The following is a 15,623-nucleotide window of genomic DNA, read 5'->3' on the forward strand; positions in this document are numbered from 1 at the left end:
GTGCTCATTTGCAGTTATTTGTGTATTGGTACATGTAGTCGTACATTGTACTTTTTCGCATTTGTTGCAGAAATACCTCTTTATGAGCAATGTTATTTCCTATACTGTGACCATTTGGTGTTCTAGTAAATAACACTGTCCCCTTCTGTGGTGCGTTTTTATTAGACAGGTTATTTGTATCATTCTTTGGCCTTTGATATAGTTACGTTGTTTAGGAAGGAACATCGACATGTTTGACAAATGCGCGTGTTCTTTCCCGTTTTGTATTGTTGTACAGTTACTTGTCGGTATAAATATATGTCCTTGGTTGGGGCTATCTGATGTCAAGGGGATTTCTTAATAGAAATTGATTTCATTTCTTGCCGATTCCTGTTTTGTGATACTTCCATGGGTTCGTGTCGTTTTGCGACACTAGAACGCTAAATTCATCTAAAGAAACGATGTAAACCACAATTTTGCATATGATACTCATATTATTAGGCCTGTAACACATGTTTGTATCGAATTTGTCGGAACATCTACAACCTGGTCGATAGGTTTAAATTTGATTACTTCAAGTCATCTAATTTGTAATATTGGCAATTAAATTTGTTTTAAATGAAATTAACGCTAAACGAGACCAAACAATCCACATCTCAATTATGAATCTAAAATTCTGGTACCAGTCTTATGTAATAAACGAAAAATGAGGTTAGTCTAATCAATTAGATGGACATTTGACGCCGGTTCATCACAGGAAGTACTGGTATCGTCAGCGATTACAGTTTGTGGTACACACTAGGATTGTGTAGTGTTCTTTGATATGGAAAAATCCATGTTTTGGCATCCCGTGATGGAATATTCTTATTCACTTTAGACTTGGGTTGCTATTGGTTAAAAACCTACAGACACTACACTGTTGTAAGTCTCGACATCACTTTACTACGTACATGTACTGCCATGTAGTGCAAAACATGGCTGTTTATGATGCTTGTAGACTAGAATTACCATCAGATTCTTACAGCAGTTAAAAAGGGAAAGGTCAAGGAGCTGTGGGAGTCATTTAGTTTCATTGCAATACATACACGTGTTCAAAGGTTGTTCAAAGTTACATGTAAAAATATATAGACACACGCAAGATACTGACGTTATGCTAACCGGTACATCTAATTTGACGTCAAAACGTCAACAATTTGAGGGCGTTGTTTGCCGTGAAAATAACTTGCCATATTGATACTATGAACCGGGAATAAAGAAATGTTTATGCAAAGCTGATTGTAATATGTAACTTAATTGTATATATATCATAAGTACAAACGTTGGATATTGATATTAAAATATTGAAAACAAACGGAATAATTTGTAGAATTTAATGTTATATTTACATATATGTTGCATTCGCGGTTATGTTATATTCATAAGTATACTACGACTTCCAGTAATTCGGTTCTGTGGAACTTACAGCTAGGTGTCTGTATGGTAAAGCAAATGGACGCCTACCACTTCGCGAAGCTTTAAAATTTTGTCAGAACAAAATTATTATTAATACACAATTTGTCTCAAAACCGTTATAATCACCCTTACGGGCCATATTCTATTTGACTGTTAATTGTTTTGATATCGACCGTATACCACCTTCTGGTAATAGTACTGATGTTAAAATTATTTTCCATTACCTTCCTTTTTTATTGTGACCTAAATTTCCTTAAGTTGACTCGTTATCTCTTTTTATACATCTTTCCACTGAAAACATTACAGTGTGTCGACTTCGGTCTACAGTATAGATCGAGAAAACAAAAGGCTAGATAATATCCGTAATTCGCTCATTCTCAGGTGATTCTAAAGCCGCAGCAGATTTAATCGTCATTTCATCCCTTATGGCGCTTAAGTTGGGATTCCTATGATCGTAGCTGTTACAAAGACATAAAGTCCAAACCAAACTGTGGAAATATCTGACATCAAAAGCTATTTATCGTAATGGTACTGTTTATTCTTCAACATCGAAGTATTTCTTCAGTTATCCTAAACCAAGGCAGTATGATTTGCCCAAGGAACAAAACAGCTCTTACAAAATCATCACTGGCTGAGAAAATGTTTATACCTGCAATCTAATGTCGTGTTTAATTTTCCGCATATCGCATTATCGTCACTAAACCATGAATAGTTCCAGACAATATCCGCCAAACAAATCTGATCCACTAGTTATTTTTCCTTTATATCTCTGACAATTTCTTATCACGATCACTGCCTTTGAATTTCATATTTATCAAAAAGCATTCAGAGGGCAGGTGCTTGTTGCCCGAAAACATAACTCTCCGTGATTGCTTTGAGATGACTTGTCAAAAACCAGATGCTCAAATTACGGTCAGCGACATTTGAGAAATGTGTTTGAAAATGACCAGCGTTGATGCTGTATATTGTGACTGTCCCTGTAGTTGTTAGCGGTCCGTCGTCGCATACGGTTTTGTGAGTCCGGCTTCCGTTTCTAGTTGTTGGATCTCCTTCAGATTGTTGGTATCGATTAATGACGGGAAATGTCGTATGGATACGATCTGTCAATGACGGAGAAGCGCCCATCTGTAGTGTTGCTGATGTAGGTCTCTGGTTACGTCTGAAAAATCTATTACGGGCGGATCTCCAAGGTCAGATATGTTTTTACATTGCTGGAAATGTGCATGTCTTTGAGGATATGCCGTGAATAGATGAGCACAGAAGCTAATTGGTGGGTTATTTTCAGAAGCTTTGATGAAGGTTCGTAAGTGCTCCAATCAGTGGCATTCAGGTTTTGAAATGTTCCTGTTGTATCTTGGACTGATTAAACGCACTATCAGTATCAGTAGAGGTCGTTCACTCAGAGATTAATGTTAGGATCTCCAATGTCGGGAAGCAAGGTATTGGTACATTGCGTATGTGTGTGCACGTGCTCACCTATAACACCTTCCTGAATGACGAGTGTACCTAGTGGCCAACACGCTCCATGTCTACGTTTTACATAATAAACCTTGGAATTGTCGTTAATGTGTGTTAATGATAGACTGTTTTCTCTTTCCCCACCAGGTATACACAAAGCAATGCGTGTGCTTTAAAACACCGTTTCGGAGTTCGGATACATAGTGGCATTAGGTAAGGGCTTTAGACAGGTGCACTCGTTCACATATCCTTGGGCTCCAATGCTAAACTGATATCATTAAAACTGTAACCATCTTGAGAACAGTGATTTTTATAGTCATATTTCTATCGGAATGAACACTCGATTCTCCTACGGAGCCCTGGTGTCATGTTGTGATTGCACCTTGTTAAGTTTCTAGAGCTTTTAGCCTGTCATTCCCAATGTTGACCCTCCCTATTTTACCTCCTACCTCATTTTAGTCTGTCGAATATTTGATTTGGCCATTTCGCGTTGTCGACACATCAACGTGATACCATTTGATACGTTTACTGACCTATTTCGTCAACCCGACCCATTTTCATATATATACGTTCATAATTCTGCCAACTATGCAGGCAGATTCTCGTCAAACCATTCAGGCATTTAGTTGTCCTGTTCCCTACTCTTTCGACCGACTACCATCCTTCACATAGCTACGACGAACTCTTATTCTCTCACACTCCTACAGCCGGCTCCTCTCTAACACCCCAACAACCAACTGATAATCCTCACACCCCTACAACCGACTGATGCTCCTCGCACCCGTACAACCGACTGATGCCTCTCACACCCCTACAACCGACTGATAATCCTCACACCCCTACAACCGACTGATGCTCCTCGTACCCGTACAACCGACTGATGCTCCTCACTCCCCTACAACCGACTGATACACCTCACACCCCTACAACCGACTGATACACCTCACACCCCTACAACCGACTGATACACCTCACACCCCTACAACCGACTGATACTCCTCACACCCCTACAACCGACTGATACACCTCACACCCCTACAACCGACTGATGCCTCTCACACCCCTACAACTGACTGATACTCCTCACACCCCTACAACCGACTGATGCCTCTCACACCCCTACAACCAACTGATGCTCCTCACACCCCTACAACCGACTGATACTCCTCACACCCCTACAACCGACTGATAATCCTCACACCCCTACAACTGACTGATAATCCTCACACCCCTACAACTGACTGATGCTCCTCACACCCCTACAACCGACTGATACTCCTCACACCCCTACAACCGACTGATACACCTCACACCCCTACAACCGACTGATGCCTCTCACTCCCCTACAACCGACTGATGCCCCTCACACCCCTACAACCGACTGATGCTCCTTACACGCCTACAACCGACTGATGCTCCTCACACGCCTACAACCGACTGATACTCCTCACACCCCTACAACCGACTGATACACCTCACACCCCTACAACCGACTGATGCTCCTCACACCTCTACAACCGACTGATGCCTCTCACACCCCTACAACCGACTGATACACCTCACACCCCTACAACCGACTGATACACCTCACACCCCTACAACCGACTGATACACCTCACACCCCTACAACCGACTGATGCTCCTCACACCCCTACAACCGACTGATGCCTCTCACTCCCCTACAACCGACTGATGCTCCTCACACCCCTACAACCGACTGATGCCTCTCACTCCCCTACAACCGACTGATACACCTCACACCCCTACAACCGACTGATGCTCCTTACACGCCTACAACTGACTGATGCTCCTCACACCCCTACAACCGACTGATGCCTCTCACACCCCTACAACTGACTGATACTCCTCACACCACCACAACCGACTGATGCTCCTTACACGCCTACAACCGACTGATGCTCCTCACACGCCTACAACCGACTGATACTCCTCACACCCCTACAACCAACTGATGCTCCTCACTCCCCTACAACCGACTGATACTCCTCACACCCCCACAACCGACTGATGCCTCTCACACCCCTACAACCAACTGATGCTCCTCACACCCCTACAACCGACTGATACACCTCACACCCCCACAACCGACTGATGCCTCTCACACTACAACCCTGACACACTACAACTGATGCTCCTCACACTCCTACAACCGACTGATGCTCCTCACACCCCCACAACCGACTGATGCCTCTCACACCCCTACAACCAACTGATGCTCCTCACACCCCTACAACCGACTGATACACCTCACACCCCCACAACCGACTGATGCCTCTCACACCCCTACAACCAACTGATGCTCCTCACACTCCTACAACCGACTGATGCTCCTCACACTCCTACAACCGACTGATGCTCCTCACACTCCTACAACCGACTGATGCTCCTCACACTCCTACAACCGACTGATGCTCCTTACACGCCTACAACCGACTGATGCTCCTCACACGCCTACAACCGACTGATACTCCTCACACCCCTACAACCGACTGATGCCTCTCACACCCCTACAACCGACTGATACTCCTCACACCCCCACAACCGACTGATGCTCCTCACACGCCTACAACCGACTGATACTCCTCACACCCCTACAACCAACTGATGCTCCTCACACCCCTACAACCAACTGATGCTCCTCACACCCCTACAAATACACCTCACACCCCCACAACCGACTGATGCCTCTCACACCCCTACAACCGACTGATGCTCCTCACACGCCTACAACCAACTGATGCCTCTCACACCCCTACAACCAACTGATGCTCCTCACACGCCTACAACTGACTGATGCTCCTCACACCCCTACAACCAACTGATACACCTCACACCCCTACAACCGACTGATACACCTCACACCAATACAACCGACTCTTCTCTCACACTCCTATAACTGACTCCCGCCTGTCCCATGCCTACAATCGACTCCTGATCCCTCATTCTCCTATACAACCTTCACGCGCCAACAACCTACTACCGTTCATTACACTCCTACACCACCGACTCCCGCCCTTGATACTTCGATACAACAGATTCATAACCCCAGACATTCATGCGACCGACTCCCGGTCATTCTTAGGTCTCCTACGACGTATCGCGGTTCCTACCACCACTGGACTCGAACTTTTTTACCCTCACTTCCCAAGAACCTCTCACATTCCAACTAGCACTAGGCCATTTAGATGTTGTCGTTGTACGTCGTTTTATATAGTTTCGGAAGCATGCATGGTGTTACACATCAGTGTAATGAGACTCGATATCAGAACCAAAGAATGCTACTGCGTCTAATGTAATAGAACAAAAATCGGGATGTGTTTAACGAACCGTCTCTTGAGAAGTTCCGGGTCAGCGAGTTTCATGACGGATATCGGTGGTATTACAACTCCTGGTATCCGTCTGTTGGTGTTGTTTTGTTGGTGTGCTTGGTTGTTGTTTTTTTAGTAAACACAATTGGGCAATATTGATTTATAATATATGACTTGTATGTAAATATTAATGTTTATTATGTGTATAATCTATCTCTTGCTAGTTTTCACACTTGCCTGTGATTTGTCGCTATGTTGTTCAGGAGGTCACCAGAGTTAGCCTTGGCTGAGACCGACCCAGAGGTGTCCTACATGACGTAAGCTAGGTTTGATAGAGATGTGTTAGTGTGCTGTGTTTATATTTTACCGTCCTGCCATGTTTTTTTCGCTTTTCCATTCTTACCTTTACATTGCATTTGTTATCAGCGAAAGAACGTCACCCAAGACGAAGGCTGACAAAGTGAGTTTCTGTGATAACGAAATCTCGAGCCAACCGAACGAGATCTCAGGCCGCCAACGGCAGCCTAGCCCCACCACCTATTCCGAGGTGATAATCTTAGACAGCATACCCCCGGGACCCTGGCCAATCAAACGATCAGCTAGGTAAGGCACATGGTTGCCAGTTTTTTCTTTCTTGTCAATGTAGATAGCAAACGCATGCGAGACTTGTTGTGTCGTTTTGGTAGATTTATATACTTATTTTTGAAGCTTTGTTTTCCCATGTAGCCTTTTCACCCAGCGCGCGACCACGAACGTATATTGCATGCGATATACATGTGTATTTCGTGTTATTGCACGATATTTTATCATGCGATTGATGGACCAAGGGAGATAACTCGAAGATCATTTGTTACCTTCATCTGTTTCAAGATATAAGCAGAGTTTTTTGGTATTATTTTATAGATTGGAAAGTTGATCTGGTCCATATCACTAAAGATCGGATAATAAAGTGTGTCAAACGTATCTACAAAGTAAACTGCCTTAGAATATCCTGTTGTTGTTTGCATTTCTATATTTTAGCAGGGAATTCAATCTCGATAATACTTTTGACGATTTTCATTCGGTCTTATCACCTATAGCTGTATAAAAATGACACTGAAAAAAACCTATGAAAATTCATGCGGAGTAACCCAACAATCTTGTTGGAAACAGGATGGCTACTAAAGAGAAGATAATGATATGTTAATGATAATGTTAGACTGTAGCAGTTTTTCATACCCAGACCTCCGTATATATGTTCCATATAGCAATGGCAAACATGTTACAATACCACTCAAACGTACATGTTGTATACGTTTGTCCTTGTGAGTAAACACCATTGATGTTGTAAACGTGTGTAATGGAATGTTGTTGAAAGGATATTCCGCATGTTAGGATTTCATGGGATGCCTTTGAAGAAAATTGTACAAAATTATCTACTTAATGTTCTTATGGAAATCGTTTACCATTTAGATAAACAGACGATATAAAATTTGCTGAAATTCTTTATAGGTCTAGTTAGATCGATTTACAAACGTTCGCGCGGCCCAGATTGCGTCATAACAGGTTTTCGTTGTTTCGTTTTCGAACAGAATGAGATATTTGTGTAAATTATAAAATCAAAAGAAATCAAGCCTAATGACGTGAACTATGATCCAATGACCTTTCAGTTCTGGATTTCCCGATTCGCTATATTTAGACGGTTTGGATGGGAGTGTTCCCGCCAATTTCGTCTAGTATGATAACTGGAGAGATATCAATAGTTTTAAAAGTCATTAGAGGTCCTAAAAGGTACAGAACATCCAGGAACTTTGTAAATTTGGCAGAATATCATTTAAATAAATTATGTCGGTATTTAAAGACGGCTGCTGAATCATTAAAACAAACAGATATTGATCGATGACACATGTAAATCAAGACATAGCTTTCTTAACGTACATGCGAGGTCTATTATGGATTCAAGGGAGGTAACCCTTGCAGTCTCCAGCCGCCTCGCTGTAATTAATGTGCATGGTAATCGACGTGTCAGTCCTATAGAGCTCAGACCGTTCCTGATGTTTTAGAGTTAATTAAGACACGCACTTCTCTAATATGGCAGCACTCCTACCATACCGTAGTTATAATGCAACAGAAAGAAGCTTTCACGACGGCTTTTGAGAGATATGCTAGTTTTAAGGGCAATTTCCAACAACTTCGTAAATATAATGTCTGTTTGTGGATTCTGAGAGTTATCGAAAAGAACATTATAACTGTTAAGCGGAGTTACTAGGGCCACGTGTGCATTCGTGCACGTCGCACCGACATGCACAAAGCAAGCGATAAGGTCATTTGGAATGCATGTACACTCCGCTCGGCTCATCGCACGTTGAGTGCCTAGACAATTGTCAGAGGTCTATGGTACATTACTGTGTCTGCAATCAACTGCAGTTAGCCAAACAGAAAATCAAATCAGTTGTGAAGATAGGCTTTCAAACGTCCGACGGATTTTATTGACAAGTATATCACAGTGATACAAAACATCTACAGCTACACCATAATAAAATACTGCTTCATCGACCGGTCGCCGGAAATCGGTAGATCACGTGATATATTATGGCGGCAGATTGAACGTGATGCTGTAATGATATACACTTTTTCTGATTAAAACTTGGTCACGGAACAACGGATTAGCCGCCAGACTCTTTATAAATCAGAGATTGCAGTTAATGTTATAGGTGCCTCTCCTTGGCCTGTTGACCTCCAAACGAGGGAATTACCTCCGCCTCGTTTGGAGTCATCCGACCATACACCCCTCCTTACATGTATAATAGAGATACCACAACCTGCTGTACAGTGGTGGAATACTTTGAAAGGGATTATTTATATCATTTAGAAAATATGTATCTTTATGTAAGGAAATAACAATATTATCAACAATAAAACCATATCTAATATTTTTCATCAGTTTCAAACCCAATATCAGCTATCAAACTGATTTCGGCATTGTAGAATTTCCTATTCTGAATATTCTAATTTGTTAACAAATACCAGGGAAATTAACGTTGCGATCTTCGCCAGTCCATTTAAAGAAGTATATCACCAGAGTGAGCACTGTAGCCTTAAGTGAAACCTTTCATCAAGATAAACATTTTAGTGTTAACTGCAACCCGTGACCAGACTCTACATTGTAGTGTTAACCTTAACCCATTACCAGACTCTACACTGTAGTGATGATTATAACCCATCACCAGACTCTACACTGTAGTGATAATTATAACCCATCACCAGACTCTACACTGTAGTGTTAACCTTAACCCATCACCAGACTCTACACCGTAGTGATGATTATAACCCATCACCAGACTCTACACTGTAGTGATAATTATAACCCATCACCAGACTCTACACTGTAGTGATAATTATAACCCATCACCGGACTCTACATTGTTGTGTTAACTATAACCCGCCACCGGACTCTACATTGTAGTGTTAATTATAACCCGTCACCGGACTCTACATTGTAGTGTTAACTCTAACCCGCCACCGGACTCTACATTGTTGTGTTAACTATAACCCGTCACTAGACTCTACATTGTAGTGTTAATTATAACCCGTCACCAGACTCTACATTGTAGTGTTCACTATAACCCGTCATCAGGCTCTACATTGTAGTGATAATTATAACCCGTCACCAGACTCTACATTGTAGTGTTAACTATGACCCGCCACCGGACTATACATTGTAGTGTTAACTACTACCCGTCACCAGACTCTACATTGTAGTGTTAACTATAACCCGTCACCAGGCTCTACATTGTAGTGTTAACTATAAACCGTCACCAGACTCCGCATTGTAGTGTTAACTATGACCCGTCACCAGACTCCGCATTGTAGTGTTAACTATGACCCGTCACCAGGCTCTACATTGCAGTGTTAACTACAACCCGTCACCAGACTTCACATTGTAGTGTTAACTATAACCTGTCATCAGGCTCTACATTGTAGTGTTAACTATAACCCGTCACCAGGCTCTACATTGTGGTGTTAACTACAACCCGTCACCAGACTTCACATTGTAGTGTTAACTACAACCCGTCACCAGACTTCACATTGTAGTGTTAACTATAACCTGTCATCAGGCTCTACATTGTAGTGTTAACTATAAACCGTCACCAGACTCTACATTGTAGTGTCAACTATAACCCGTCACGAGACTCTACATTGTAGTGTTAACTATAACCCGTCGACAGACTCTACATTGTAGTGTTAACTATAACCCGTCACCAGACTCTACATTGTAGTGTTAAATATAAACCGTCACCAGGCTCCACATTGTAGTGTTAACTATAACCCGTCACCAGACTCTACATTGTAGTGTTAACTATAACCCGTCACCAGACTCTACATTGTAGTGTTAACTATAATCCGTCACCAGACTCACCAGACACCACATTGTAGTGTTAAGTGTAACCCGTTACCACACTCCACATTGTAGTGTTAACTATAATCCGTCGACAGACTCTACATTGTAGTGTTAACTATAACCCGTCACTAGACTCTACATTGTAGTGTCAAGTGTAACCCGTTACCAGACTCTTCATTGTAATGTTAACTACAACCCGTCACCAGGCTCTACATTGTAGTGTTAAATATACCCCGTCATCAGACTCCATATTGTAGTGTTAACTTTAACCCGTCACCAGACTCTACATTTTAGTGTTAACTAAAACCCGTCACCAGGCTCCACATTGTAGTGTTAACTGTAACCTCACAAGGCTCTACATAGTAGTGTTAACTACGACCCGTCACCAGGCCCTACATTGTAGTGTTAACTGTAACCTCACAAGAATCTACATAGTAGTGTTAACTATAACCCGTCACCAGGCTCGACATTGTAGTGTTAATTATAACCCGTCACCAGGTTCTACATTGTAGTGTTAATTATAACCCGTCACCAGACTCCACATTGTAGTGTTAACTATAACCCGTAAATAGACTCTACATTGTAGTGTTAACTATAACCCGTCACCAGGCTCTACATTGTAGTGTTAACTATACCCCGTCATCAGACTCCATATTGTAGTGTTAACTATGACCCGTCACCAGACTCTACATTTTAGTGTTAACTACGACCCATCACCAGACTTCACATTGTAGTGTTAACTATAACCCGTCACCAGACTCCGCATTGTAGTGTTAACTATTACCCGTCACCAGACTCTACATTGTAGTGTAAACTACGACCCGTCACCAGACTTCACATTGTAGTGTTAACTATTACCCGTCACCAGACTCTACATTTTAGTGTTAACTACGACCCGTCACCAGACTTCACATTGTAGTGTTAACTATTACCCGTCACCAGACTCTACATTTTAGTGTTAACTACGACCCGTCACCAGACTCTACATTGTAGTGTTAACTATGACCCGTCACCAGACTTTACATTGTAGTGTTAACTATAACCCGTCACCAGACTCTACATTGTAGTGTTAACTATACCCCGTCATCAGACTCCATATTGTAGTGTTAACTATGACCCGTCACCAGACTCTACATTTTAGTGTTAACTACGACCTATCACCAGACTTCACATTGTAGTGTTAACTATAACCCGTCACCAGACTCCGCATTGTAGTGTTAACTATTACCCGTCACCAGACTCTACATTGTAGTGTAAACTACGACCCGTCACCAGACTTCACATTGTAGTGTTAACTATTACCCGTCACCAGACTCCACATTGTAGTGTTAACTACGACCCGTCACCAGACTCTACATTGTAGTGTTAACTATGACCCGTCACCAGGCTCTACATTGTAGTGTTAGCTATTACCCGTCACCAGACTCTACATTTTAGTGTTAACTACGACCCGTCACCAGACTTCACATTGTAGTGTTAACTATCACCCGTCACCAGACTCTACATCTTAGTGTTAACTATAACCCGTCACCAGGCTCTAAATTGTAGTGTTAACTATACCCCGTCATCAGACTCTACATTTTAGTGTTAATCATAACCGTCACCAGGCTCTACAACGTAGTGTTAACTATGACCCATAACCAGACACCACATTGTAGTGTTAAGTGTAACCCGTCACTAGACTTTACATTGTAGTGTTAACTAAAACCCGTCACCAGGCTCTACATTGTAGTGTTAATTATAACCTCACCAGGCTCTACATTGTAGTGTTAACTACGACCCGTCACCAGGCTCTACATTGTAGTGTTAACTGTAACCTCACAAGAATCTACATAGTAGTGTTAACTATAACCCGTCACCAGGCTCTACATTGTAGTGTTAATTATAACCCGTCACCAGACTCTACATTGTAGTGTTAACTATAACCCGTCACAAGACTCCACATTGTAGTGTTAACTATTATCCGTCACCTGACTCCACATTCTAGTGTTAACTTTAACCCGTCACCAGACTCCGCATTGTAGTGTTAATTATAAGCCGTCACCAGACTCTACATTGTAGTGTTAACTATAACCCGTCACAAGACTCCACATTGTAGTGTTAACTATTATCCGTCACCTGACTCCACATTCTAGTGTTAACTTTAACCCGTCACCAGACTCCGCATTGTAGTGTTAATTATAAGCCGTCACCAGACTCTACATTGTAGTGTTAACTATAACCCGTCACAAGACTCCACATTGTAGTGTTAACTATTATCCGTCACCTGACTCCACAGTGTTAACTATTATCCGTCACCAGACTCTAGTGTTAACTTTAACCCGTCACCAGACTCCGCATTGTAGTGTTAATTATAAGCCGTCACCAGACTCTACATTGTAGTGTTAACTATAACCCGTCACAAGACTCCACATTGTAGTGTTAACTATTATCCGTCACCTGACTCCACATTCTAGTGTTAACTTTAACCCGTCACCAGACTCCGCATTGTAGTGTTAATTATAAGCCGTCACCAGACTCCACATTGTAGTGTTAACTATAACCCGTCACAAGACTCCACATTGTAGTGTTAACTTTAACCCGTCACCAGACTCCGCATTGTAGTGTTAATTATAAGCCGTCACCAGACTATGTTAATTTTCATGCATCTCTCACAAGAACATCTCTATAGGGATTACTGACATGCATTTCAGGACTTTGACTCGAGAGCTAAATAGAAGTGTTAACACACCATTAGATGCTTTTTATGACTCTTGAAAAAATGTCAACTAATATACAGGCTATTCACAATGCCGAAATGTTAGTTAGGTCCTTTGACATTCCCTGAGGGCCATAAAATTGATAGAATCATTGACTTTCTCCGTTTTCTCTCTGATTCTTTTAAATTAACGTACATTGAGATGGCAATCACAGGGCACCAGGACAGCGAAAACGAGGACTGGACCGACAATAATGTAAATTCCTATCCCTGAAATGATCGTTTGTTTTATGTGTCCTGGTCAAAACATGTTTAATCATTGTATTCTTCAATGATTCATTTCTTTTAAATCTCAAAACGTGTTCATTCCGCCCTGATTTCTAGGGAGTAAGCCCTAATTACTGTATGTACGTTACTATTGTACTGTTTACTATCACGTATTGCTGAGACTGCCGTGCACCAATAGTTTACTTGTACTATTAACTTGTCTTCATTACACCAGTGAGTCATTGCCACGTCGACACGTGCATGCATTTACCGGTTTGATTAGTTCTTTGATTTTATTAATGCATGTCCAATATTCATTTATTATATTACAAGTGTGTTATATTTCAATGATCTTGATTTTCCTTTGCGACAATCGCTCTTTTGTGTTCCTACAAACGCGAGCTTGTCACGGAGTACCTGTGGTTCGTGTTCGATAGTTTACCGTTGACATTTGTGTTCTGATGATTCAACTAACGACCTTCGATATTAATGTCCTCCTCAACGGAGACGTTATACCTGATGGGCCCTGCCCCCGGGCAAGTGGTGACTCCTCGTTTTAATATAACACAGATGGACGTTCTTGGCCAGGGAACAATGACTCAGGGAACAATGCTGGATGGAAGAATGATAACATTTCTATGATTTAAAAAGCTTCGTCATAATTGTGATATTTATCACTAATTTATAGGCTTGTGGAGTTGCCGTTCTCATGACGTAGGGTCATAAACAACATGCATCTTCCTGTGTATAAATGGATTTATTATGTGTTCCTGGTATGTACCACAAGTAAGTAAGAAATATACATCACCGACAGACGGTAGAACTTGGAGTTTCTCTGTTTGGGTAATTAATTAATAATGGTTGTATAGCACACACGTAACCGCGGATCGATAGTTCCATTGACTGCAAGGGCATACCACGGACTGCTGAGGCTGTGTCAGTCAATGCATGTCGACTCACGGTGGGGATTGGGAGCCGATCTTCATCCTCACTAGACAACGCCTCTTATCAATTAGTTCGGCATTCCGGAAGACCATTCGGATACCCCCTTGCCCTATGCTATAGCAAGCAATGGTGCGAATCATGTGACCTGAGGCATTCCTCATTCGTCTTCCCGCCTCCAGATGTGTGACTTTGAATTCATTATCTGTGCTTAGAGTTACGTGTGTGATAAGTGGGGATTCCGAGTACTAGGCTAGTATCTGGTGTTTATCTCAGCACACAGGGTCAGTCTACGTACCAAGAAGATCAACAAACGTGACTGAGGATAGCTAAGGTTAGAACTATTTGTGGCGAGATTGGTCCAGTCAGCCTCAGGACCAACTGTTACTACTAGTGTGTAACTGGGATTACCGTGGTACACAGTGAAAGGAGACAAAATCCCGCCACTGAGGGACTGCTGTGTTTCACTGGCTGGGAAACATCACAACGTGTTGACATCACATCGACCCAAGATTATCATAAATTGTGTGTGCGTTGTTATAGAAACAAGGAGATAGCCACATGTGTTGAACCATTGATATTCGTGACGGACTTCATTGCATGATATTGTAATTAGAAACATGGAGGACCAGGAGCCGGGAGGGTAAGCCATGTTATGTTGTCGAATGTGTTTCTGTTGTTACTGCCATGCTTGTTCTGTATTTCACGTGACGGTATGAACACAGCGGTATATATAATGGACCAGCTCGATAATCAATGTCTATATAAACGAAACCAGGTATGACGGGACATGAACAGGGCCTTTTAAGATAAACGTATGTGTGTTTGGCGTTTTTAACGTCACGGTAGGTTTATCATGATGACCAGACACCACACGCCTTACAGCATCTGCCAACAGGGCGTGGCGGCTGCTGTTCACAAGCATGGCATCTTAAGACATGTAAATAGTACATACACAACACACGTGTGTGTTTTCTCATGCCGTCCCTATCTATGTAATGATACTCAGCCTTCCACCGCGGGGATTGGCGTGAATCGAACAGTAATGACTACTTAGCGTTTCTTTAATGCTGGTTTTATAGTAATTTATATCCTCCATTAGTAGTCCTTGGAGATA

General features: G+C 42.1%; 1 protein-coding gene across 5 annotated transcripts in view; it reads left to right on the top strand.

The window, feature by feature from the left end:
- Positions 1-15,623, top strand: part of LOC132557376 (uncharacterized) — a 94,770-nt gene that overhangs the window by 61,128 nt on the left and 18,019 nt on the right. For 2 of the 5 annotated variants that reach the window (XM_060221872.1, XM_060221873.1), the window contains 2 exons: positions 3,037-3,102; positions 6,645-6,821. In XM_060221872.1, the coding sequence (XP_060077855.1) occupies positions 3,037-3,102; positions 6,645-6,821 (243 nt within the window). Of the gene's footprint in view, positions 1-3,036; positions 3,103-6,481; positions 6,536-6,644; positions 6,822-15,623 lie in introns of all 5 variants that reach the window. The other 3 variants (XM_060221874.1, XM_060221875.1, XM_060221876.1) reach the window with 2 other exon arrangements.

The sequence above is a fragment of the Ylistrum balloti genome, unplaced genomic scaffold (assembly GCF_031769215.1).
Source record: "Ylistrum balloti isolate Yb309-2 unplaced genomic scaffold, AGI_CSIRO_Ybal_v1 Utg370666, whole genome shotgun sequence".
NCBI classification, from domain to species: domain Eukaryota; kingdom Metazoa; phylum Mollusca; class Bivalvia; order Pectinida; family Pectinidae; genus Ylistrum; species Ylistrum balloti.